At 33.5% G+C, this 27,834-nt stretch overlaps 1 protein-coding gene across 13 annotated transcripts in view; it reads right to left on the bottom strand.

Moving 5' to 3' along the window:
- LOC105326194 (formin-like protein) overlaps positions 1–27,602 on the bottom strand; it is a 34,035-nt gene extending 6,433 nt beyond the window's left edge. For 2 of the 13 annotated variants that reach the window (XM_066073814.1, XM_066073813.1), the window contains exons 1-28: positions 26,648–27,601; positions 26,320–26,340; positions 25,619–25,845; positions 20,635–20,718; positions 15,906–15,995; positions 15,775–15,813; positions 12,854–12,892; positions 11,222–11,301; positions 10,323–10,406; positions 9,713–9,905; positions 9,093–9,169; positions 8,645–8,738; positions 8,370–8,447; positions 8,040–8,150; positions 7,717–7,866; positions 6,781–6,829; positions 6,105–6,157; positions 5,884–6,028; positions 5,047–5,487; positions 3,750–3,807; positions 3,311–3,380; positions 2,958–3,035; positions 2,734–2,820; positions 2,365–2,433; positions 2,045–2,125; positions 1,384–1,513; positions 793–968; positions 88–189 (exon numbers count right to left, since the gene is read on the bottom strand). In XM_066073814.1, the coding sequence (XP_065929886.1) occupies positions 88–189; positions 793–968; positions 1,384–1,513; positions 2,045–2,125; positions 2,365–2,433; positions 2,734–2,820; positions 2,958–3,035; positions 3,311–3,380; positions 3,750–3,807; positions 5,047–5,487; positions 5,884–6,028; positions 6,105–6,157; positions 6,781–6,829; positions 7,717–7,866; positions 8,040–8,150; positions 8,370–8,447; positions 8,645–8,738; positions 9,093–9,169; positions 9,713–9,905; positions 10,323–10,406; positions 11,222–11,301; positions 12,854–12,892; positions 15,775–15,813; positions 15,906–15,995; positions 20,635–20,718; positions 25,619–25,845; positions 26,320–26,340; positions 26,648–26,777 (3,036 nt within the window). In that variant the 5' untranslated portion in view covers positions 26,778–27,601. Of the gene's footprint in view, positions 1–87; positions 190–792; positions 969–1,383; positions 1,514–2,044; positions 2,126–2,364; positions 2,434–2,733; positions 2,821–2,957; positions 3,036–3,310; positions 3,381–3,749; positions 3,808–5,046; positions 5,488–5,883; positions 6,029–6,104; positions 6,158–6,780; positions 6,830–7,716; positions 7,867–8,039; positions 8,151–8,369; positions 8,448–8,644; positions 8,739–9,092; positions 9,170–9,712; positions 9,906–10,322; positions 10,407–11,221; positions 11,302–12,853; positions 12,893–13,822; positions 13,883–15,774; positions 15,814–15,905; positions 15,996–20,634; positions 20,719–25,618; positions 25,846–25,951; positions 26,110–26,319; positions 26,341–26,647 lie in introns of those variants that run through there. The other 11 variants (XM_034452878.2, XM_066073810.1, XM_034452889.2 and 8 more) reach the window with 11 other exon arrangements.
- Positions 27,603–27,834: the final 232 nt, after the last annotated feature.

The following is a 27,834-nucleotide window of genomic DNA, read 5'->3' as shown; positions in this document are numbered from 1 at the left end:
AATCCATCTCATTCTAATGCCATTAGACAAATGTTTGCAAGAATATTTCCATTTCTTTTGCTTGCTATATGCATAAAGTTTGTTTACCTTGAATGCAGCCACAAATCTGACAAACTGGGAGAAGAAGGATGTGGGGGAACAGGTGCGAGGGTTCTCTCCAAAGAACTCCACCACGCGTTTGTAGGCGTCCTAGAACGAGAGCATATCCAGACCTTCCTCAATGCATTGTTATTGATACATGAACATACAAGGTTACTGCATCTCTCAGATTATGATAACTTGAATATACATGTACCTGGAACAAGTAATTATAATCATGTTTACTCCTACTAGCAATGACGAAGACCTCTAGTAGATAAGAGTTCCATTACAGATGCCTATTATATTAGACTGATTATAAGGAACTATTATATAAATAGTTGGTTTTCGAGGGGTGTCAATTTCAACTGTTATCCTCCCAAACAGGCACTATTTATTTTGTTATACTGAATGTCTTAATTTTTAAGAAAATTTTACTGCTTTTATATAGGAATAACGTGATTTCTACAGCGAACCGTACGCGGATAATTTTCACGCATGTAACATATTGTAATGTTACCCGTTGCTAAGTGCGTTGCTAACGCTGAGGGTAATAGAACGGATTATGAACTGCGTCTTAACCAATCAGATTTCAGTATTTAACATGAAAGTATAACAAAATAACTTCAAAACTCAGACTTGACTTGAGGAGAGTTGGTGAATGTGGGGCCTGAGGGGTAGCAAATTTAACTGTTCTGAGTGGTTGTGGATTACCTCTGCGGTCTTGATGTCGGCCTGTAGTTTCTTCAGCTTGTCCTCCGAGTTGGTCAGGAACTCCTTCAGTATCGGCGGGGTGTCTCTGCTGTGCTTACGTGCCTCGTACTCCTTCTGGGTCATCTGCATTCCCTTCTCCAGGTCCTTGTAGTCTGTCATAATGTTCTCCATTGACACTGAAAACACAGTCATTACTGATGAAACACTGAAAACACAGTCAGTACTGATGAAACACTGAAAACACAGTCAGTACTGATGACAAACATTTATATATAAAAGAGAATGTCTATCAGTGTAAACACTGAATACAGATGACAACACTAAGATTCTACCAGAGCAATGTACTGTGGATATCAATGGTACAAATGTTTAATAAAGAATACAACAATATGAATTTAACATTACAATATATACTGGGCAATCAATACTTTTGACAGATTGTCCAGTAGCAAAGTTTTTAACTTCATGTTATGATAACATATAAGAGACCTTTTCAAAGTAAATTGTACTTATTGTTATATGCAGTTCCCATATTCTTAATAAACAGGAGCGTTTTGTGCTGAATACATTAATTCACTTAATCAACCTTACCAACTGCCGCCTTCTCTAAGAATCGGAGCTCTGAATCAAAGTTGACAATCTCGGGGAATTTGGCTTGGACCGTTTGTACAAGGAAGTGCATTAAGGTGACATTCTTGTCTTTGGATTTAGTGTCAGTGAGCTATACCAAAACAAAACCATCAACAATGATACGATCTATGAAGTCAACTGATTATGACAACTGATTTTAAAATACACTCATATGAACATGCAATGAAATTTAAAAAAAGACAAAACTTATAACAAACTACAGAATGAATGGGATGGAGAAAAGTGACAACCAATGTGATTGCTCACATGTATTTATCTTTCTCTGCTTTATCCACATTGTTTTAAAATTCTAATTGCACATGTAAATTCTATAAAAGGAATTGCATACAGACTGAGCAAATTCAAAACAAAGATGGGGTTACGCAAATAAACCAAAAATGAGGATCATTGAAATGTCCATATCATTGGATTACACCAAGACATTTTACACAGTGTATATGAAACATGTATTTACAGGTTCACATAATTAGCTATAGGTACCACTGTAGAAAACCTACTCTTGGCAAATTTTAATACACATTGACAAAACCATACCCCTTACACATTGACATGCAATTCATTAGAAACATTTGTTTGAAAATAGTGATCTATTCTTGCTCACCATATCCAAGCTCTGTAACTTGAATCCATACACAGCTCCCCTCTTGGCACTGTTCATGTAGTTACCAATGGCTAGAATGATCTGTACAGAAACAAACTTGGCTAGTCACTCATTTACACTCATTTTATGCTCTGCAGAATCTAATACTTCTATTAACTATGTAGAGTTTTAATTGTAAAATATAACAATGTTTTCCTCCTTAAAATGCTCATTTATTACCAAATGAAATTTTCAAAATATTGAGTTCTCAAACAAACAGCTCTCAAAACATCTAGAATCTAAGTCTGTTATCATCTTATACAATATTACGACTTTCTTACCTCTAAGATTTTTCTGACTTTGGTGGAACTTCGTAATGACATAGAAGCAGCTATAATGGCATTGACTTGCTGTGATAAAAATATCAAATTCATTAAAATTCTTTATATTTAAAATTTATCAGCATCACCATTCAAACTTTGCTGAAATTTCTTATATGAAGACATAAAGAATTACATTTTTATATTTTTTAAAAGCATGACTATCAATAATAAAAAAAAATTCAGTATCATTTGACAGGAATATGATGTAAGCAAGTTCACAAAATGACAAAACATGTTTGTTGCATCATCACAGGAAATAAACACCTGTTTATAACAATAAAGCAGAAAATGACGAGTGCTTTGTAACTTATCCTTGGGATGACTTACTGGAGCTAGATGATGAACATTTTCATTAAAATTTCCAATGAAACTCATTATGTGTAACTTTTGTGACAGTCTCTCAATCTTTGATAACTGAAATGGAAGAGACAATGTAAATATTAACAGGAAAATAATGTACTGCCCATCTCAGATATATAAACCAGGATCATACATGCTTAAATTCGAACTCCTATTAGTTGACATTACTGTATATCATTTTTTGTGCAAACCTGTAACATAAACCTGTCCTCGTCTGATAGTCTGTCTAATGGTCGCCTCTCTTTCTCATATTGTTTGTACGCCTTCATCTGCAATAGTGGTAAAAATAACTCTGTCTATTTCTATCTTTTAAAATCATTGTTTTAGAATGTATAACTTAATTTAGTTTTAAATAGCTTTCTAAATTTATGAAAAAAATCTTTGTATAAAACAGTTTCCACACATTCATTTATTCGTCTTATATTTCATTCAAAAAATTTTGAGACAATTACAATTAAAAAGAATAACATTAACAAAGTAAATTTGATTAAGACATTGAAGCATAGTATGACTACAAATCCCCTGTGATAGTATTGCCCCGTACCTCAGCTTCGTTTGGTAGAATGGTCAGCAGGATATCTGTCATGTCTAGAGAAAGGGTCTTCAGGTCAATGCTGTAACAGAAGGGCACATCTAAACATGGCGCTGGGATATAAGCTTGAGTATATGTTAACTCTACAAAGTATATTAATAACCTAGCAGCAATGCTATGAGCCCATTTTAATCTTTAAGTTCTTTTTTTGATAGACAAAGAAAAAAAAGGACTTTAAATATTCATATATTTTATCAAAACACTACAGTGTAGAATTTCGTGTCACTTTATAAAATAAGACAAGTTTTGGACGAGTCATATCTACTGCATGTCAATAGACACACTGTCAGTAGAAAAGATCATTACTGAAAAACTGTTTTGGTAAAATATATATGATAATACATGTAGTAGGTACACATGTACTGAGTTCTTAAGAGTCCAGTGTACTTACAAGTTGATGGCCCGGCATACTTCATCATTATTGAGAACCAGTTTTCTCCTTGTAATTGCTTTCAAAGTAAAATTTGTATTATTTCACTCGTCAAAAATATCATATACAGTAAAATCTTCCTTACACAATAAATGAATTTCACAGTTGATAATTTGTTATTTCTGGGGGTGATAAAAATGTTGGATTCTGACTCAATAATATCAACATCAGAGAAATAATTGGCTTGCAAATGGATGAAGATATATTGAAAGCAACAGATTTTTAAAACATTATGAATCTGGTACAAATTTATCTGCACATTCATTTTTCACAATCCTGAACAGAAAACCAGAGTTCTTGAAATCTTTTTTCCACTGTCAGTCATTTGGACTGACAACCATCAGAAGTTTGTCAGTCAAGACTGATTTCTGTCAGTCCAAACATTTTCAATAGAAAGATGAAAAAACTACATGTACATGTATATTTGCCTACTTATTTCTCTAATTTTTACCTTAATTGATTCTCCTAACTTTCTCATTCTGGCTCCTGATAACATTCTTATTTATCACTTCATTAATCACTTATTATTTCCCGAAAAAAATTATAAATGATTACATAGGGATTTTTGTGTGTGTTTTTCTGTGTATTGAAAAATTCACTGAAACCCTGTTTCTGTGTATGCAATGTACATTGAAAAAACGTAACGAGACAACACTCGCCATCTTGGATTTAAATAGGGCCCTCAGTTCACGCTATGTTTTAAACAAGTTATCCCAATTTTTCCCATGATTTCTGACAAAATCTAGGTTGGAAAATGATTGAAAGACTTATTCCTATTGTCTGACTACATCTGTAAGCTGCATTATAAACACACCGTATCAATATGTACGAAATACTCGCCAAACATATCGAAAGCAACGGAAGTAATAATTACTGAGGTGTTCCGAAAATGTATGATAAGTCTAGAGAGAGCGAAAAAACCTGCGAAAAACTCCTCTAGATTTATTGTATGCGTTTGGATCTCCTCAGTGATTACACAGAGGCTAGGGTTTTCATCATATTTCTGTTACTTTTGTACGAAAATTAGTTATATTTGCAAGTTACTCTGTCCATATCTACCGGTCATTTGGACTGACAGGCAACCTCAAGTAATCGGTCCTTGGTTATTTTTATCGTCTTGCCGACAGGACCGAAAGATTTCAAGAACTCTGGAAAACTCAAACATGTGCTCACAAAACTAAAACTGAAAATATTGAGACCACTTGACATACACTTGCATACACATAGAGACGCATAGATAACAGCAGTTCTCACTCACCAACATTCCTGAGGCGGTTGGGCTCCATGAGGCTGACACTCTCTGCTTTCTTCTTCTTCATTGTCTCTCCTTTAACATCGTCAGTTCCAATGAGCCCTGCACCAAGTTTGAACACTTCTTCAAATTCAAAGAAGTTTATCACATTCAAAAGTTTGTCATCATCCAAGTCTGAGAACACGGTTCCTTTGACCTGCTGGGGCTTCAGTGGAGTCCAGTTTAACATGGGGAGCCTGTACTTGGTCTGAATCTTGCGTTTTATTGTCATGGCACCACCTGGTCCCGGGGGTGGTGGGGGTGCCCCTGGGGCTCCAGGAGGAGGAGGTGGTGGAGGGGGGAGGGATCCGATGGGAGGAGGTGGGGGAGGCGGGGGTGGGGCAGCCACAGGAGGGGGCGGGGGAGGGGGTGGTAATGGCAGATCGTCAGCAGTGGATGAAACAACACCTGAAATGAAGTAAAATATCTGTTGAGCAACACAGATTTTTAAATTTCACATGTACTGCATAAAGATGTACAATTTCCTTTTAATATATAAATCTATTGTGTTCTGTATGATTTCTACATTTTGTTTCATTTGTTAGTTTCGCTCATTTAGTAAATTAAAGTCGTAAGTGACCCATTTATCCTTCTGAAAATTAATGTTTTCATAATTCAATACATGTATTCAAAAGTGTTTGAGTTAAAAATCTACTACTAACTTCACATGCAAGTACAGTTAAATGTGATGTCATGACCATTTATCACATGGTTATACACACTGGATATTCAGCCAAACACATGATACAAAGATAAACATCCTTTCACTTAAAATCCTTCAGAGTAAAATCCTTGATCACCGACCTGAAGTACTGAGATTGGCCCTCATGGTTTCCATTTCTCTGAGTTTAGCTTCAAACATGCTCTGTCTTTTCTTTGACTCTTCATCTTTTTCTGACACCATTTGTCGTAAGGTGCCCAACTCTTTATCCTGTTGCCCTAAATACTCCTGATAACAAAGGTTTACAAAGCATTAGTTTTATGAAATGTTTCATTTTTGGTCTCATCATAGAAATTAGAAATACCTCTAACTCCTCGATTCTATTTGTGGCATCTGCTAATTGCTTTTCCAGCTCCACTGCAAATCAAAGTGAACAAAAGCCTGTAAATTTCTAGCATATAGTAATCATTGATGCATGGTGATCATTTGAAAGGTCCCAAGTTTCAGTATAGGGCACAAGAATTAAATAGACTTGTATTTGGAGAGGAAACTTTAAGGTTTTAAAATAACTGGACACACTTTACAAAAGTGCACTTCTGATTGAAGTATAAACTGCTAGAGAAAACATGTAAAAGGAAAAGAAAATTAAGACAAGTGATGAAAGGGTAAATTGATCATTGGACGATAACATCCAAAGAGCAGCGCAGTAGGTATCTAAATATTTTTACTGTTAACCAAGTCAATTTATCATTAATTTTTTTCATAATTTATACATTTTAGTAAAACTATATACTGTGGAATCATTAAATTTCGTGGGGGCCAATTTTCGTGGATGGCTTAAATTTTATAGGTTCGTGGGGACGTAATTTCGTGTATTCTCATATAACTACAAAAGGAAATATGACTTTATTACCCTAATTAACAATTCATGGAGGATGTAATTTCGTGGATGAGAGGTAACCACGAATTCCACGAAAATTGAGCCACCACGAAATCTAATGATTCCACAGTAATTAGTTTATTAAAAGAAAGAACGTTACATGATTTGGCCATGGCTTCCTCCTCCATTTCTTGAGCATGTTCTCTCTCCTACCAAGCATAACCATACACTGTATACAAAGCTTACTCAAAATTTAAAAAAACATGATAGCAACACTGTAGTAATTTCCCAATTATTTTCTTTAAATATAGTGTAAATGAAGGACAATAAAATAAATAGGTATCTTTACTTCTTTTTTTTTAAACATTGAACAACAAATGATAAATATAATAAAATGTTGTGAAGTGATGAATAACTGTATAAAATATATCATGATGAAATACAGGATAATACAAGAGAACCCATAGTACGTCTTTAATAAACGAAACAGCTTATCTTATCGGTGAACTTGTGTCTCAATGGTTGCATACAATTTACAAACTTATCATAGAAATGTATGTTGGAATATTTAACATGATACAACACTGTCACTATTTTACAATGCAATATTATGATATAACATATTATATGGTGAATGAACAACTACAAAATATATTCCATGAATTGTTTCATAAAGATTAAAGATTTTTATGTGGAACTCGAGTATATTTTGAACTTAAAATACGGTACTTTGTCTCATAGTTACCTCCAGTGTATACTGCTTTATTGTAAATTTGCAAAAAACAAATTATTACGCAATCCATCGAACTGATTTATTCTATCATTTTATTATAACATCATAATAGTCAGAGACTTTTAATCCGAGTTTTGTAATAAGTTTAAACAAATATTACCGATGTATAACATCACAATAATAATTCCTCCAATCGTTTTACCTATCTTACACTGGGTTATAACAAACTGACCAATCAGATTGGTTGCTGTATGCTTACTTTAACTGACCAATTAGATTGGTTGCTGTACACTTACCTTAACTGACCAATCAGATTGGTTGCTGTATCTTACTTTAACTGACCAATCAGATTACTTCACTTACCCGTGACAGTTCCTCCTCCAGGTCCTCCGCTCGCTCGATGGCCTCCGTTTTGAGCTCTGAGTCCTCAAGCAGCTGAGCGACCTCAATCATGTTGTCAACGTAGGCGTGGACTTGCACCGACAATCGGTCACTCTCCGTGTGTCGCAGTTTCTGCATCAAATCAAGCACTCAAGTATTTATCTCGCTCGTACAGAAAACAATACTTATCTCACTTATACAAAATATTCAGTTCTTTTTCATAATAACTTTCATTTTTACTTATCATTTGTTAATTGTAAATCTTGACTACAAACTAACAGTTAATTAGATTTATCAATACTCACATTTAAGTAATCATCTAAACCAATATGTGTAAATTCATATTGCAAATGTACTCGAAAGTTCATGTTTTCCACAGAATGCACCACTATATTCACAAACTGCATGCATGCCACCTAGAAATTTACAAAAAAAGAAAATATTAAAAAGTTTTAGAAAACAATTTTTGGTTTTGTTCATTTCATCAATAATAACTTCATAAATAATAAATTCATCATCTAATTAAATTTTCATTTTTGGCCATATTTTTGTTAAGTCTTTTATTGTCATCAATTAACAAACATTTTCTTTCCACTGAAATTAAATTCAAAACATATCATAAAACTACATCTTACCATGAAGTCTATATGGAATTCTTCATAGTTTCGAAAATAATCCATTAAGGTTTCAAATCGATGCCTTTCTCCACAAACCTAAAACAAATAAATGAGATATTATATCAAACAAAGCCCTTAATAATAAACTCTATTCAATAGGAACAGGGAAAATCTTTATCAATATTATTAATATACCAATGATAGCTTTCTTAAAATGTCATCTTTTTTGCACATCAAACTGTTTTTGGCTTTCTCTTATGTTAACAGTCTGTACAAGGTTGTCAATGACTTACTTCCTTGAAGTTGTCGAAGGCAGAGAGAATGATTTCATGTCCCCCACTGACTAGACACACAGCTGCTAACAGCTCCAATACCAGCGCCTTCGTCCTGACAAAACCAAGCATAAAACATTAAATCTCAGGGTCAATGGCTGATATGAGTGCAGTATCAAAGATACTTTCATTTCAAAAATTCATTTCATTTCAAAAATTAATTTCTGGATTCTCAGAATCAAGACTTTTTAATCCAATAATTTGTGACTCTATACTTCAGTGCATTCCTCTATTAATATCAACTTTCTAGTCTTAACTTAGCATTTAACAGTCTCAGTATCAGTTCTGAGTCTTCAAATCTGTAACTTATCATAAAATGGTTCTGATTTTAATACATGTATTCACTATATTCATACTAAAAATCGCATTAGCTGCATTTGATGAGTAACCTCCCCTAGACAAGACTAACCTGAGGCTATGGTGGTTGAGACTCAGTGCTATACAGTTAATGGCGTGTCGATGAGCTATCACAAGGTTAAAACCATACTGAAAGACAAAGAAACCATCATCAGCTTATTTCTGATACATCTCACACAGTAATACACTCTTAATGCAACTACTTATAATCTGTCTTAATCTACTGGAAATTAAATATTATATGAATAAATTATTCATTAATAAATCAATAGACATCACTGAATCAAGACATCTTTCATAAACTTTGTCCTTTATACACAAGATAACTTTAAGGCATATGAAACATATCAATTTTCATACTTTGTAACAGACATGCAGCATAATATAAATTTAGAGTGAGCTTTTTTAACGTGTATGCACAAATTTAGATTTACTATTTGATTTTAGTTTTGGAAATACTACGAAAATAATATCCTCAAAAGGATATTTGTAAATTCAAACAGCAATTTGCAGTCCAGAGAAACACATTCGACTTGGTCAATTGCTGGCTTTAGACTCTTGGTTGTGTACCATACAACATGAACTAGATACCGGTAGCTTGATTGGTTGGACACTTACTTGGTTGTGTACCATACAACATGAGCTAAACAGCTTGATTGGTTGTACACTTACTTGGTGGTTCATTATTGCCCTCAGACACATGATACAGACATGGACGTCATCCCTGGCCTCCCCCATGTTGAGTTTGGACATCTTGGTGTGACGTGGAGATCCTATTGTGTTTGACCGCTTCAGTTTCCTGGCCGGACTTTTGACTAGACCATCTAAACTGGTACTCTTCTCTTTGTTCAGTAGCTGCTCCTTTCTATTATTCAACACACACAATTTGTACATTAAATTATCAAAACAAAGATATCACCATTCTATGTATGTATAAAATATCAAATACTGTAAACCAACTTTTATTTGTTTTATTTTTTCGCGAGGTTAGTTAGAGCGAAAATTTCTCGCTGCAAACCAATCCTTTGTCTATCGTTTTTATAAAAATACGTCTGGATAAGGTTTGGTCGCAAACATAAGGCTTCGCGAACCAGTTTATTGGCAGTTCATCGCGAAATAAAGTCAGCGCGAATAAAAATTGGTATACAGTACCATTTTGTTTTGTTTGCATGTTTTATGATTTATTAAATAATATTTTTCATAACAATTAACCCAGTTATAAATAAATGTTATGGATTTGGAAACCTTTAAGGTAATTTCCGTTTGCTGGATTTAGTCTTACCTCATGACGACCTGACTGAAGGACAGGTAATCTACAAGGACGTCCAGCCCCTGATTGTCTTCGCTCAGAAACTCCCGAACCCATCTACATCACAGAATACAATTAGTGGTCAGTATAAGAAATGTTTTCTATTACATATTTCACATCAGGAACAACATATTTAAACCGTTATAAGAAGCCATTTAATTTTGCAATTTACAAGTAATCAACTTGTTTGCATAACTAAATTTTGAAACAGAGTGCAAGTTAAATACACTGTAACAAAATACAGGTAACCTGAAAGGAATAGTTTTGCATTGAGATACATGTATATTCTTGACTCCGAGGTTCTGGTTTACCTTGCAAAATTTTAAGGAATGTGAATAAAGGTTGATTTTAAAATAATTACATTAGCAAATATATTTCTGCACATGAACCTACTGTGTAGAAAAAAACATTTATCTCTGGAAGCACTTTTAAAAGGATCATGGAGTCAGTTTAGTCATCACAACCAATCCACATTGTCAAGCTTATGGACTGACTTGCATTATTTATACAAGTCAATAACAAAAATACAATTTGTTTTTAATTCAAAACAATTTCACTTTTAAGAAATAAATAGTAATGTAACAAAGTTAATTGGGGTATGAACTCGGTTGGTACATGATCAAATCTTATGAACCCCTTCCAGCTTTACAGGATTCAGTCACGCGACCAACCAATTATATATCCCAATTAACTTAAATTTAACATTGCCATTCATTTCTTCAACATCTTAGCTGTGAAATGGATTTCATAAAAAGACACATTTGAATCAAAGGCAAATTTGGCATAATTTATGATTTGTATAAATTAATACTAATAATATTTTTAAATCAATCAACAATGCACAAATTTGTGGAATGCAATCATCTACTTACTCTATATGGTTGGTCCGCAGCGAGATTTCTAAGTCTCTCAAAACTTGTGTGGAGGATATATCATTCAAGTTTTTCTTCTTCTGTAAAAACATAACAATGCTCTGTCAAAAAAGCAGCAGAAAGGAGGCAAAGCAATGAAGCAGAAAAAACCTCCAAACTCTACATCTAATGAACTACAAAACACCTCTACCATAGGGAGGGTAAGCATGCCCATTACAGCTTGATGTCAATGAAAATTCAATGATATAAAAAAAACACATTAAACTTTTCTTAAATCAATGGAATCCAATTGATCATTTAATAAATATAGAAATAAATCTAATAGCATATTTATATACATATACAACATTTCATATTCATGAGTCTATATATTAAAGAAAGTATACTTATATACAATATTGATATTGTTGATATTTGACATTCATGATATGGTTTTAGTCTGAGGTGTACTGAATTCTAGAGGGCCTAACTTCTGTGGGCGCATGTAAGCCATAGCCAATGTGACTGGAGTGATCAAGGTCCAGTGTCCTACCATCTACTGAGGTAAAATACCACAACACATCCACGACAGATCTAAGTATAGATCCAAGGCGCCTATATTTAGCGGCACAAGTTCAGCTCATTAGTGAGACAACATTGCTCTAAATGTATAATGACATTCCATTTTCCAGCAATTACAGTGCAGAGGTATATTAGTCCAACATAACCAGACTGAGAGAAACTTACGTGAAAACACTGTGTAAAGCAAATATATATCATATGCTGAATTAAATATGTCATTTATTAAGTTCATCACATAATATATCTAATAAACTGCAATGAGTTAGAGAAAACAAAAGTTCTATGGAGATCTATGCAATATCAAGTACTTTTTTCCTGCATTTTTATTCTATCTCAACAATTTTTAAGTACATGTATGTGACTTGCACTATTCAAACAATCTGATTTCACAGAATTGTTTGCAGGAAGAATCACGTAACCATACTATTTCACTTAGATGCTAATAAAAGATTTGAAAATAGTCAATCTTTTTTTAAAATGACTTATGTAAGATGAATGCTGATTTTGAAAAAACATGTGTAAAATGATTATGTGGGATATCACGCGATTCATAATGGAATGAAAGTGAGGCTGTAGTCACTGGGTAAACATTATAGCACAGGCATGTTAACTGGTCAAATATTCTTATTGTTTACTGAATGGTAACCATGGTAACTGTGAGGTACATGGACATAACTACAACTTTCATAATGAAACATACATATAATTATGTCAGTTTACAAAAAATAGAATTTTAACAAACAAAATCTGGTGAGCACACATTGGTTAACTCATATCTTATACGGTGCTATTCCCCATCTGACAACTGCGACATGATAAAGTTTTGACCCAGTTTTGTTGTAAGGTTTGTTAAAATCCTATTTTTATCATAAATAAAATACATGCAAACTAAATTTGAGCAAATAAGGAAACAAAACTTTACAGTAATGGCTAGAGGGCAACAAAAACAAAAACTGATCCATAAAGACTGCAGCTATATAGGTACAGTGAAACACAACACCAAAACAAAACTGCTTGATGGCAAGATTTCTGTTACTGTAAAACTTGAACAAGTTGAAATAGAATGCATACATTGTAACTTACATCCGGGTAGACACAAGCTCCCATTAGCTAAATCAAAGGGAATTCTCTAATTAAACCCAAGAGAAGCAAACAAAGCATATATACTGGTATTCACTTTTACTTATACATGTATACCTGTATTATTTAATATATTTCAATATTTCTGGCTGACACTGCTTTTAACAACTGCATGAACAGCTAATTATGTAGCATTTTTTTCATATATTATGACATTTCAATATGCAACACAAGTATAATAAAACTAATTACACACTTGGTTTTTGACTGCTTTATATTACAATTAACTGTAATAGCTTGGTTACCTTTGGTTTAATTTAAGCCTTAAAGAAAAATGTTCTTTATGGAACACATATATATAGTCATATAAAACTATATGCACATTGGTGGATACTATACAGTATTCCTAAAAGGACTTGTCCAGTTCTTAAATACTGTTTAGATATTTTGGGAGCAATGGACAAATATTTAGACTTAAATAAGGGTTTGATTACAGTCTTCAGTAAGTGGCTTTGCACACAGCTAGACAGAGCTTTGACATCCGTATCTGCAGAAAACACTTCAGAGCAACATATAATCCATATTTAAGTTTCCTTTGTAAAGTGTTACAATGAGTCACTATAAGAATACCTTCCTGTTTATAACCTTTAATACTGCATTGTATTATTTCATGGAATTTTGCTTCAAAGAGAATATGTACTAAATATAGATAAAAATATAACATTACTTGATCTGGGGGGTTTTTTTTTTTGAAGGGGGGGGGGGGGGTTGATGGTGGTGGTTGTGTTTTTTTTTTTTAAATATACATTTATTCATGCAAAAAAATCATCAGCTGAAAAAGCTGAAATAAATAAATCTAACACGTTAAAGCACATGTAGATACACAAAAATACAATGATGGCAGAAACCAAAAATACACGGCAATGTGAAGCAGTGATGAGGAAAATTACGATGACGTACGGCATCTAATCCACACTGCAAAGGGAAGGCCACCAGGTGAAGGGCAACGCAAGTATCGTGCTGAAATAAATGTGGGCATAAATGGTAAACGGAGGTATAGCTCAACACAAACAAAGCCTACTGCCAGATCCAGTCCATTTCTTATTGTCAGGTTACTTGAAAAACAGTAACCTCTTCAAATAAGTGGGTGAAATTATGCACAATAAATTAAGTTCAAAATTTATTACAAAAACCTGAGTTGTATCTGGCATTAGAAAAATATTTAACCTACTGATGTCACACTACTGGTGGGTTTTATAAAACATCTCTACTTTCAAGCCTTGTAAAATTTGCCTCATACAATTAGTCTGTAATCTACCAACAAAGGGACACTACTTCAATAGGTAAAACTGGGCAAGCCTTTCCTATAGTACTATTAATTGCCAAAATATCAGGTAACAGGTGTTCATAAATAATGTTATCTAGTTCTAAAACAGCAAGCAATGACAAATCTAACCAACATTTCTGAAAAAGTCAAAACAAATTCAATCCTAAATTGGCAGGCAATTCAGAGACCTAGAGAAATTAGTTGTGTAGCTGCTCTAGTTTCTATAGTTTCTGCTGCTATAGGAATGTGTATGAATTGGGTGTTACACCTAGCAACAATCTCCTTACAATACAGCGCCGTGTTCACTTTCAATGGTGAATGTGAAAATTGCATAACCAGCAAGATTAGTGACCTCGTCTGATAGCTTTTTTATACAGCAAGAAAAATAATTCTCCTTCATACATGTTTTTTGTTAACAAAGCAATGAAATTGAATACACTAAAGATTCACATGCATATGGCTCATACCAAAAACCAAAAGTATCTATTTTTGAAAAATTTGATCTTCAAAAAGGAATTCATAAATTAAAAGTACACTATCTATTCCCCCAAAAAGTGGATTTAAAAACATGAGATTAAGATGGATTTGTCTAGGCCATAAATAGCATTGGCCTCTGTACTATCCAATGTATCATTAAGTGTAATTCTACACTACAAACTTCTCATTTATTGTAACTAAATATTTTTAAAATGCACAGCTTACATAATCAGTTCTTTTTGATAAACAACCCAGAAGAAAAAAAGCTGACAATGAAAGTAATCTATTTAACAATTTCTTTTTTAAAATTCTTCTTCCAATAGAAATGTTCCAATGAAAATGTTCTTTAAAATTCATTCTTGCTAACTACTAGCAATTAGCTATCAATTTATTTTTCAAATGTATGTTAGGTGGAATAAAATACCAACCATCAGTAAGAATTCTCCCTTTAAAAAAGTCAATGTTTACTCTTATATTATAAACAGTATATGTAATGGGTTATTTTCAACTTGCCCCATTTTTTCTCAAATAAATGGGTTTTATATCGTGTCCTGTTTATGTTTGCCTAACACTGCCAGTTGTGCTTCAGGTAATATAACTTTAAATTAGCTCAGTTCTAACACATTCACTTACAAATAAGGGATAGATGAGGTGAAATATAAAAGATTAGTTCTGTTGTTTCGCCAAAAGACAATGAGAGAAAACAGGCAAAAATAAAGTCTCCCATGGACAAAGTCTCCTTAAGTCAAAGAATATCTAGTCTCTTTTACCTACATGACATGTGTAGATATGTATATGTAAACACAGTACCGGTATATGGATCTCCATTGTACATATACATTGTACATTAATTGATTTAATTCATATATAAATCTATAAATTGTTAAATTGATATCAATATTACTTTCCATAATCAAAATATATCTATCAAAAACATCAGAGATGCAATCAAGAAAAATAACATAAATTGTATGTACAGCATAATATATCAATATTATTTCCAATACACATACATAATGTATAAATCAATATACAGATTACATATATATGATCTGTTTTCTGTGTCATACAGTACTCAAATTCCTGAATATAATTATTATACATATACCTCAGCCGTTTTTCTACAACATAAGGGACTGCCCTCTTCCTAAGAAATCCAGACATACTTTAGTAAAAACAGCATAAAATTGTTACTATGTCATGGGTTGGAAATTCTTACTACTACTAAAAGAAACTTACAACACGAGATCCGCGACTGTTCCGTGGGTCTAGGTATGTTCGGAGTCTGTCAAGATACACATGGGGTGGATCCTTGGCATGTACTCGCTCCTACAAAACACAAAACTCTTGGATCATTATCGAGTTAAGAACATATTGTGCTCAATTTTTTTTTTTCATGTTTTGATACATCCCCCCCCCAGGAAGTATTTTTGTAAATATTTATACTTCATGACCCCTCATTGTCTGCTAAATAAACTTTGTAGAATATATAAATAGCAGATCTTTGGAATAAACTTATATTTTAAAGTTTTTCAAGACATTTCCATTTGAATGAAATGATATGAAGGAGCTCCATAACAAAGAAGATCAGCTAGTCATCGGCGGGGATTAGGTCACCCTCTGTGAAGCCCACCTTGTGTGAATCATAACCTCAATCAAAGCACACATGTACACTAAAATAATCATGTTTTAATGTAAACTGAACATGAATATCACTACTGTGAAAGAAACTTATTGAAGGTGTGTTCAAAGGTGCGGGGCAAGGCCTTATTGATGTTAAACCACATGCTAACAAATTCATCAAATAAGCTCCCCCGGCCAACCATCCTTCAATTTGCTTTTATATACAGCACTAATGCACATATTCTAGTATCAGTATCAGTTTCCCCTAATGGCAGCTACTTAATACTAATCTGAGTGTAAAGTATTAGCAGTGCAGATTTAAGTTGTTCAATTTAAGAGTTCTCAATGAACATAACTGAACCAAGTACTTGAGGGTCATTCCTCAATGTGTACAGCTGTAATGTCTGCATGGCTGTAAATTGCCTCCACTGATCCTTATCTGGGTGGTATATTATCTCCCGATTCTTTTTGGGGTCACTACCTTACAAAACACCTGAAGGACCTCCGATATCACGGGATACACCGATACATTTGTTAACATAACATCTCCTTACTAGCTCGTGTGATAAATGGTCCAAATAACAGCCAAACTAATGGCTGGGTATTGTGTACATCGAATGGCCTGCTATTTCAACTATGTATGATATTTTTGCCTTATCTTTATCATGTTTATGTGACAATTTAATTTGATTGCAGTGTTCACAGCTTCAGTGAATTTGAAATGCTGTCTCATGAATACTGAATGAGTTATGAAATTTAGAACAATAAATAATCAAGAGGCTTGAATTTTGGACATAGTTGAAATAGCAAAAGAAACTGTTTTCACATTCCTATGACAGACCATTGAATCTATCTGAACATTAAATAAATTGTGCTGCTGAAGTTGTTCATTGAGTTACAACCTAAAATGTGGCGTCACCTAACATCCCAGTGTATGCAGAAGTATTAACCAACCAGGAATTGTAAATCCTTCAGAGGAACAAGGGTTATCATTAATATTAAATCAAGGAATTAAGAAATAAAATGATTTCTGTGATGTCAGACAGAATTTATATACATTTCACAAGTAGATGCATGTATACAAATTCATGATATTAATAACGTTAAGCTAATTATTATAATGAAAATGTTAAGTGTGTAGGTGGGGTAGAGGGGGGTGTTAAATTAAAGATTTATTGCCAAAATTTAAGTGAATAAAATAAAACACTATAAAAATTATATCTGAATTAAAGATTTTTTTTTTTTTAGATATTTTTCATAATTTATCTCAAACGATTATAATAGATAACAGAAATTTAAGGGAAAAACTCAATAAATGCCATGTTACAATTGGTTTAGCATTCCCCAGTTTCTACTAAGGTAGAAACAATAAAACAATACTCAAAATCAATGTGGATGTTTGCTGTAGCAAATGCAATCTAATTAACAGTGATAAATTGGTCACATTCACGTTGCTCCTGGCTTTATCTCCAGACTTCTAGAAATGCATACAGGACTTATCCTGCAGAAATCTTCGAAAAAATCACTACTTGATTATTGTTAATAAACAAAGTTCCATTATTCAGAGCCTATTTGAGATGCACTTCATGATTTTTCTGTCTAAATTCTTCACAATTCCATGGATTCCACTGCGGATTGTAGAGCTTTGCCTGAGAGCTATGATCTCACACACCCCAGTAATTGTTTATCGGGTCAATTTTTTGCTCTTGATTCCTTGCAGCAAAATATGCCCTGACACTAATTGATTTCTTTGAACGTTAGTCAAAATGACTCTCTTTTTGTCTGTCTCCCATTTTTTTCCCTTTTCTCTGTCCTAATCATACTTTGTATTTCTACTTTCTAGAGCAAGCTGAATCATTATGATCACATTGCTGTACACTGTACTAGACAGATTTACTATAACTACGCGATGTAGTAACTACAAAATACACATGTCTGCAGATCTCTCTCAATTCTCTGATGAACTCCATATGATTTTTGAATCACCGTGTTAAATTAGGCATTTAGCATTGTATGGTTTCTTCAGCCTACACTGCTGAATGATTTAATCTTCAATTAACCTGAGAACCAAGGCAATTATAAGTGATTCAGTAATAATTTCCTGCATCTGTTAGAATGAACACAAAACACAGAAAATGTTAGAGGCAGAAAAACTTGTTTCATAAGGCACTCTTTAGCTAGTCATTGTACTATAGAGCCTTTGGCCTTTTTTTTTATATAATAGACCAGAATCTGACTTTTTTCACATTTGCTTCAAATGAGACAAATTTCAAATGATTTCATAGTGTGTGTGATTGAATAGAATATTTCCTTCAACTGGTAACTGTCCAAACTGCTGGTTCTTAATTGATTGCTGTTTCTGAATTATTTACATAAAGATGGCTGTTTCTTACTTTCTTTTTTTTTTTTACACGATACTTTCATATTCACTTACTCTATATATTCACTATGTCTTATAATATAATATATAGACGTATGTATACATGAAGTAATCAAATGCTGGCTAAAATAACAGTACAATAAGTGTTTATTTATTTTTATTTTTCTTGTAGGAGGGTGCTTTTATTGTTGTATTAAGTTGTATTGATGGATTATGCATATTAATATTATCACATCATAAATTATATAAAGTACTTCATTAACAGTCTGTACCACTATCCAACAGCTATAATCTTTCTGATCCTCTCTTGTGTTATGTAAAACATTAACCTCAAAGGCCTAACAAACATTTTCATAGAGTCGGCCTTTCAAACTCCCCTGCAATGAACCATTGTGAAGTTTGGTATTCAAAAAATGCTTGTAACATTTTTTTTTCTGCATAAACCTGACATCTATGGATCTTGAAGTCAGCCTCCCCCCAAGCTTACAATATTTGTGTATTCATGTGAGGTCAAGGGCGTGCCATGCAGGATTACTTTTAAACTAGTTGTTCATTGCATGTTATGCTATTTTCAGAGCATTCACATTTTCTAATAATAAGCTAATTGGCATTAATGTTTTTTATTTTTAGTGAATTAATTTTTCCTTGTTTTAGAGAGAGAGAGAGAGAGAGAGAGAGAGAGAGAGAGAGAGAGAGAGAGAGAGAGAGAGAGAGAAAGAGAGAGAGAGAGAGTATTGGTGTTGCGCAGTAAAACTTGGCATAAAATCAGACACAAGTGAAATAATTCCTGTTTCATATTTCCTGCAAAAAATAAAATCTTATTGTGAAAAGGGAAAATGCATGTACACTAACAACACCAGATTTATAATCTTGTGAAAGGGTGAAAGGATCAGCATCTTCAAATAGAACAACAATAGAAAAAAGAAAACTGTACAATGGTAGTTTGTAATATGGCAATGCTCTTATGTGTGCAATGCTTTCCTGCTTCAGTTGATCAGTGAATTTATTGCAAAGCTTCCACAATCACATCTATTCTTATTTAACGCTTTAAAAAAAAATCTGCCATGTTAGCTCATATCGGTCTCCATTAAAGATAAGAGAGGAAGCATTTTTTTTCCTTCGTACATCTCACACACCAAGAAAATTAACTTGCAATTGAATGTAGTTCTCACCATTATGTAAGAGAGTTTTATGAGTATCCATGTTGAATTCAATTTATTTTTCTGAAACTTTTTTTTCCATGTTAGAGCAGCTTTATTTGTTTAAATCCTGTTAGAAAAAACTCTTGCCAAACCTGCCAAGAGAACTCATTTCCTCAAGCTCAGTTTAATAGGCTTGCAGTGCTCTTGAATTGCTTCAAAAAAAAAAAAAGGTTCATTAAAAAAGGGGGAACCGAAATTTAAGTAAAAATGAATGTTAAGTACACTTGCTATATTGATACCTCTCATTGCACTACATCAGTCACCCAAATAAAATTTGTTGTGTATGTGAGAATAGATTGGGTGAGGCAGTATACCATCTAGTGAGGCAAATCCTTCCGTCTTTTGACACATTCCAAATGTAAAAACTGCATTTAAATTAAAGAATCTCAAACATCTTATCATCCGAATTCTTCTACCTTTTTTTTTTTTTTATAGACGTATGTAAGTTTTGAAGTTAAAAAAAAATTAACAAACCTATAGGATTTCCATAATCTTTTTTAAAAAATTCCATGTTGTCTGTACCTGTTAGCTAATTTCATTTCCATGTACCATTCAATATTTGTTTGATTAGGAGTAGGTTGGTGTATATTTGGAGGGAACAACTTCTTTGTTAACCTATGGTTCATTTTGAAGTCACACGAACATATATCAAAGCAAGTTTTGATCTAAATCTACCCGCCGATGACTAAGAAAAACACATACAGAGAACCACTTTGATCAGAAATAAGCAGTACCCTTCAGCATACATTGATTAGAGCCGTACCTGGTCACAAATCAAGTCCCATTTCTTCTCGTCGTCGTAACCTTTGAGTACCTTGGCTTTGTCAGGAGGAAGATCCATAGAGGCCTGCAATGCACAAACAACGTAATTAAAACCAAAATGAAACAATTTTTTGATTTATTCATTTACTCAGAACATTAAGATGGTATATTAGGTACAAAATATATTTTACAATGTAACAAAGAATGTCTGAAATTTTGAAACATTTGGTCTTGTGCATTATTTACTATTAATCAAAACAAAAGGGAGGCAAAATCATAGGAAAGGTCATGATCATAATATTATGATAATGAAACTGATTGCCAGTCCAAACTTCAACAATAAAATGCTTTCTTTAAATATTTATTTGTGGGTATGAAGGTAGCTAGCATTGCTGAAAATACATAACCAATAATTTGTGATGTAAGTTTTTTTCTGCAATGATCACTTTCATTTTTTTTAATCTTGTCGTAATGGAAACATTTTCATTTCTAAAAGTCATAAAAGATACATATAGAAACCTATTATATTCCAGGTAATTTGTACTGAGCTATCTTCTTCGAAAAAGTGCAACTGCATATTGACATGATAATATACTGGGCGGAAGCAGCGTCTTAGAACAAGATTATCTGCAGGGAAACATTTCTCAGGTTCTAAATTTATCGGCTCCTATATGTAAACATTTAGCAGATAGATGTGTTAGGTCTGAGGGCGGGGCGGTTTCTGAGGAGATTCACCACATCTGATTGAGATGGAGTTCACAGTGGGGAGACGGGGACCCCATCAAATTTGTTGTATGATATTGAGATCAGGTCGAGATGGAAATATAACTTGTTATCAGTCATCTGTGAAAGTTATCAAGGACAAATGAAGGAAAGAATTCAGCACCGATGACTGATGATATATCGCATATGATCGATTCTGTGCAGATTAAAACACCAAGCAACCTGTCACTCAGACAAGCTAAAGGACTGTCTAAAAACCTACAATTCCAAAAATGAACATAATAACAACTAACAACAAACTATTGATGCAATTGTAGATGCTATCAAAATGATGCAATTTGATGACAATATATTGACTTCAAAAGGCCTAAACCCCATATCTGGCAAGTTCACTTCAGATCTATAATATCCTTCCTAAATATACTAAATGCCTACAGTATGGAGCCAAAGAGACTGTTATACAAATGGCCCTAAAGATACTTCCCTTATTGGCTAGCTGATTCGCATTTGAATAGTTAGACCATAACCAAAGTAAAGAAAGTTTGAAAAACAAAAATTATCATTTTTAGTTAATTGGAAATAAAAAACTATTGGGTTTATTTTGCTCAACTTTACTGATAAAAATGTTTGCTTATTGTTATGTTAGCTTATGCTTGCCTCACCCTATTGTATGCAAATGAAAATTGTCAGGTCTCCCCTAATGGGATAAATGTTCATTAAAGCTATTCTCTCCCCATCATCATCCCTACAGTCACTGGCGTAATACCCATATTTTAAGGGAGATTTAGAAACTGTAAATTATCAAAACACTAAAAAGAACTTATATCATCCGTTGAAGCCCAAATCAGAACAAAGACATTTGCAATTTCTTGATTTTAAATCATAAATCAAATGTTAGAGAGAGATGTGAGACTGACATTACAAAACCAACGAAATAATAAATATTTTGAGGAAACAAATTGATTAAGCCAAGCAACACATCTTTAACTCTGTGGGAATTACATGAGATACAAAAATCCCCGACTCACAGAGCTTCATTGTTATCACTGTGTGTAATATACAGAGTTATAGTGCAGTCTGCAGTCAGTGTAAGAGAAACCTTCAGATCACACACACAGCTGTTAAAGCAATTACATCCAAGCCTAGAAAATAGAAATGGTTCAACCTGCTCCTGAATGTAAGGCATAGGACCGCATACTACAATTACAGTTACAGGTGTATAATGATGAGGAAGATGTAACAGCATGATCAGAACCAATTCAACATTACAGTGTACAATGAAGATCATCACGAAAGATTTATAATGGTTGATGTCACAATTCACTCTCTTCAAAGTACTATAAAGAGATGCAAAGGTTTCATTTCATTAATATTCTTTGCATTAAAGAGTCAGAAAAAAAGAGTCAGAAAAAAAAGAGTCTAATATATGGGAAGAAGAAAAATGAAAGGGGGAACGTCAAAAAGATAACTACAGAATCACAATGCTTAGACTGTTTCCCTACTTTTTGTCAAAATGAATAGACAGAAAGCAAAGAAGAAGAAAACTGGAGGAGAACAGACAAATAGACACAGTGAACAGAACACAACATGGCCACAACTCTGCAGGATGTTGCACACACATAGGGCTTTTAGGGTCATAAGCCTTTATAATGTAATGCTTATGGGAAAAGTAATTTAGCAAAACTCCAGAAACATCTAATGCACAGACAAATTATCTGAATGCAGATTCTTCCAGAAATTAGAATGATGACAGAGTAGGTGTGTATTGTACTTTTGTATTTCCATGTAGAATCCATGGAATAAATTAAATGTTTATCAATCAATGAGCTGCATGTTATGCACACAACAATGAAGTTTACAACAGGTGCATTGGGTGTAACATGTACCTTATAATACTACTACTAATACAGCATAGTTTTTGTGACATGTACCCACAGTATCAATAAATCCATGACATATATCCAATAAATACATGACATATTGCATGAAGATAAATTTAATGGTGAAAATAATTTACGATTATGTAACTCAATAATAATATTCTATTCAGTGCAATTTTTCAGACGTATTTCAGGGGGAGGGAAGAGAACATGAATGCAAATTAATAAGAAAAACACAGATAGAGGTCTAACACTTGATTTAGCACACATGAAATGTTTCAAATGCATGCATGTATAAAACATATTTTCACATGATGTAGATGATAAAGGCAAAAAGTTCACTTGCTTTCATTTAAGCATGCTGCAATTTTTCATTTGTCGTTTGTATTTCTGGGGGAAGGGGGATGGGGATGGACATAATTTCCCCCTCAATACAAAACATTTTCCCCCACAGAGATTGACCAATACAAACATGAGGGTTCATATACTATGTACTATGTAGGTGTTTATATACTATGTAGGTGTTTTTCCACTACTGTTTTTGTGGTATTTTAAGAGCAAGCTTTTGCTATGACCTATCGTGGAATGTAGTCTTGATGAGTGACCGACATAACATGTATCCACTCAGCTGTCAATCATTGCATCATAAGACATCCTACAACCAGGAGCTTTGTGAGGTCAGCGGGGTTAACAAAGGTCAAACAGGGTGTGGCTTCTTAATGCTACGACTTTTATGAGATTCTATTATTAGGCCTATATGAGGTTCATTACTAACTTGTTAAGCATTTATTAAGACATTTGCCAGTGAAATAATTTGACAGTCATCAAGTATATTAATTTACTCAATCATATTTGAGTAGTTCTAAGAAACAGTAAGAAACCTTACATACATGTACCATATTTAAAATCATATTCTGATTTGCTTTACATACAATTTAATATTCTTTAAATCTCTTGTTCAAGTAACTGTATCTTAAGCAAGTTTGTACATTATATTCTTTTTTAAACAAATTGATGTGTTTTCCTCTCTTTCACATACACAGATTTAAATCAAATATTTATTGATGATTGTGAGAACAATTTCCCTCAAGTATTTTTAAGTAGATATATTTGATTCATAAAATTTCATCATGCAGGAAGTTTGTTTTTCAAAAAAAAAAAAAAGTATTTGAGATCTATGCAGATATAGAAAGATTAGAAAGATTTACTAGATCTCAAATACTTTCATTGGTATTCATTCAGCCAAATGCTGTTGACTTTAACCTAGTTCATTCTAAAATGGTAGCAAAGATTGATCTATTTACAAAAACCAACACCAAATTTCTTCATTAGCAATATACACAGGGCATTGGTATACATTCAGCATAGTTTTTTTAAAGTCGCCTGCTGAGTGAGACATCTGTGTCAGAGCTTCAGTTACATTACTGTTTTTCACTATAATTCTAATAAACACCACTATCATGTTAAATTGTTTTTAAACATGCTGTTTAAATATATTGAGCTGGTGTATATATATGATATTTTCTTAGAGTTTGTTCCACATAATTGATTGCTAGCATAGACAATGCCAGGTACTACACTACTTCTAAAATCCTAGGTTTTAAACAAGTTATTTTAAAAGAGAAAAATTATTTTTACTAAAGTGCATTTGTATATACATACACACTTATATTTCAATACACTCATTTCACATCAGTTTTCTGTCAGCATAAAACATGAAAATGATACAGTGACAATGAGACTGCACTAGGTTGGTTTGTACCAAGAACAACATGAAGGTGACCCGTTCCAAAAAAAACCCCAAGGATATGAATCTTACCTGGGGAGAAACAGAAAGGACAGAAAGGAACAGAGAAGAATAGATATCGATATCCCTAGTCCCTGCCCTATGTGCCTCCAGGTGCAACAAAGACTAGGTAGGTAGCCAATGTTGTTTTGTACACTGACTACAATTTCATTCATTGTGTTTTGTATTCTATCAAACAAACACCAAAACTATCTTATTGCTTAACTGCATGTTGATTTTAATGAATCAAATACCGGTATATCAAATAATTAATGCAGTGTCACATTTATTATATCTTTCTTTATGGCGAATATTTTGTTTCAAAGATTTAAATGTATTGGGAATCTATATCATGTATATACAAATCTTATTTTACAGTTTAAGAATATTATAACAGAACTGTTTACCACTTTTCTCATTTTCAGGCACACGCTTATTACTTAAACATTTTAATATAATTGGAAGGGGAGGGGGTCCTCTTGGATTCTCTAAATGGATCATATGTATATGTGACATTTGTTCATAAACATTAAACTGTCAAAACACAAATGAAATTTTAAAAAGATGAAATGTTAACATGCATCCATCTTACGTACCAGCACTTTGGTGAACCTCTTCTCCAACTCATGGGGGTCTGGCATCGGCAGACGCATAGGCATGGCTACAGATGTCCTCAGATCAAATCCTCTGTGATTATTATGCATACTTTCACCATTGCCCATTTCTATCAGAGGTGTGATGCGGTCTAGCTCTTCACCACTCTGACTTTCGTCAAAGTGGTCAGAGCTCTCGGTCGATCTAAAGTCAGTGTTGGTTCCATTTTCTGAATAGATGAAAACAATGTTGGCGATAAGACTTTTCAAGAATTCATAGTTATAATACGACGATTTCTGACCAAGCTTTTCAAAGGCATGTTATGAAGTGTTTACATTACTATATTATAGATGTCCGTCAATCAAAGTATTTCAAATTTAAATCCATGAAAAAATCACAGTTTCCTCTTTTCACAGGAAGAAGGCCAGGCTCATCTTGATATTATGAGTCATCGTACTTTCTCGCGAGAGATCTGAATCAGTGCAACGCTTCTCCGGACTGAGAAGCGCTTGATTCAGGGAACGTTTCAAAGTCGTTAGTTTCCACAATGCCATGCATCGCATTTAATCAATTCATTGTGATGTATTATGGTATGCATTGTTTTAGAAAACCCATATCAATAACGTTAGATTTTCAAATGAGAAATAGACAGAAAAAGGGATTAATCGTATTTAAAAAAAAGAGAAATCATACATGCACTTACTTGGAAAACATTTGATACGCGCTATCAAAAAATGAAAAGATTTACACAAATAATAATGTCTGAAATCACCTATATATAAAAATTTATAGGTAACTGTATATATATATATATATATATATATATATATATATATATATATATATATATATATTTCGAAGTGACAAAAAGGATTTATATAATTTTCTTTAAAAAAAAAAGGCGAACTTTATAAGTTACATCAAAATACATTAACACTGTAATAGTATCAATCTACAATATTACGTCAAGACAAACCTAATTATCCTATAGTTTGTTGTGTGGGTGGGTGGAGGGGGGGGGGCTGACTTACCGTCACTGCACTCTCCCTCGGGAATCTCGTTCAGGTAGAGGTTACTACTGTCGATACTGAAGGACATGTAACGTCCCTTCTTAAACTCCGCCAGGAATCCCAGAGGATCGTCGTCATAATTATCCTCCATCGCACTGAAATATCCTCAGATCACTAGACCTGCCATCTGCTAAGGAGACAACTATCTATTTTATCCAAGTTTCCTGTGGTTCATTTTTTTTTCTTTCCCTTCTAAATCATGTAAACATACATATACAAGATCAGGTTTGTATACAGTGAATGGATACGTATCCTTTTGTTCCTAAAATTAACATCCTGGCAAAATTCAACACGCGTGTAAAACGATAAAAAAAGAAAAGAAAAATCAAAGCACATGCGTGAGGCGCTGACACATTTTAAATAGCTTCTTTGCAGCCCACACCCAATATATTTTCTTTTTTCTGCATTTCAGCATGGCCTTCTATCTTCGTCTACACTGCTCGCTATTACAAACCCTCTACTTCCAAGTGTTCCCAAAACAGGAAGTGATTTAAGGAAATTTCTCATTTCACTTTAAGTTGTTTTGACCCCCGTTTTGTGTACTAATTTATGCGACATCTTTATGTGGATATACATAATTGACACAATAAAGACTTTAAAACTCGCGTGTGCGGTCGCAATCCTTCAGAGATTGATCTGATGAACTTTGAACACTTCTGAATTCCCCTGTTTATTTCATTGTCGTTTAAAACCCATGCACGCAATGTGCGCCTTGTCTCCCCAATTCATCAGCACCAGTCACTTAGACTAAAATAATCCAAACTCACGGAAAAAGAATCACACAATGAGAGTGTTTGAAACCATGTCCGCCGAGTTCCAAAGGCGTCCACGGTTTGAAGCACACTATATGCGTTTTATAAACACAGTTCCCGTTTCATTTATCCGCGCTGACGGTAAAACTTACAACTGCATGTAAAAAGCGGGGCCAGCACTGCATCCCCGAACGTGGTAAAGTTATTTAGATATGAGATAAAAACTTGAATGTTGTAGATTATAAAACGATATGTGTTTTCTGTGTATACTATCGAGGAAAGCATGAATCACTAGTCTGTGTTCTCTTCTGTGGTCTGCAAGATTTCAATCCCACTCCAGATGCAATACATACATTGTCAAAAACAGCTGGCATGATTCAAATGGATCGAGAAGTA

Source organism: Magallana gigas, chromosome 10 (genome assembly GCF_963853765.1).
Source record: "Magallana gigas chromosome 10, xbMagGiga1.1, whole genome shotgun sequence".
Classification (NCBI taxonomy): domain Eukaryota; kingdom Metazoa; phylum Mollusca; class Bivalvia; order Ostreida; family Ostreidae; genus Magallana; species Magallana gigas.
Note: the sequence above shows the minus strand (reverse complement) of the source record. Positions and strands in the feature narration are given on the sequence as shown.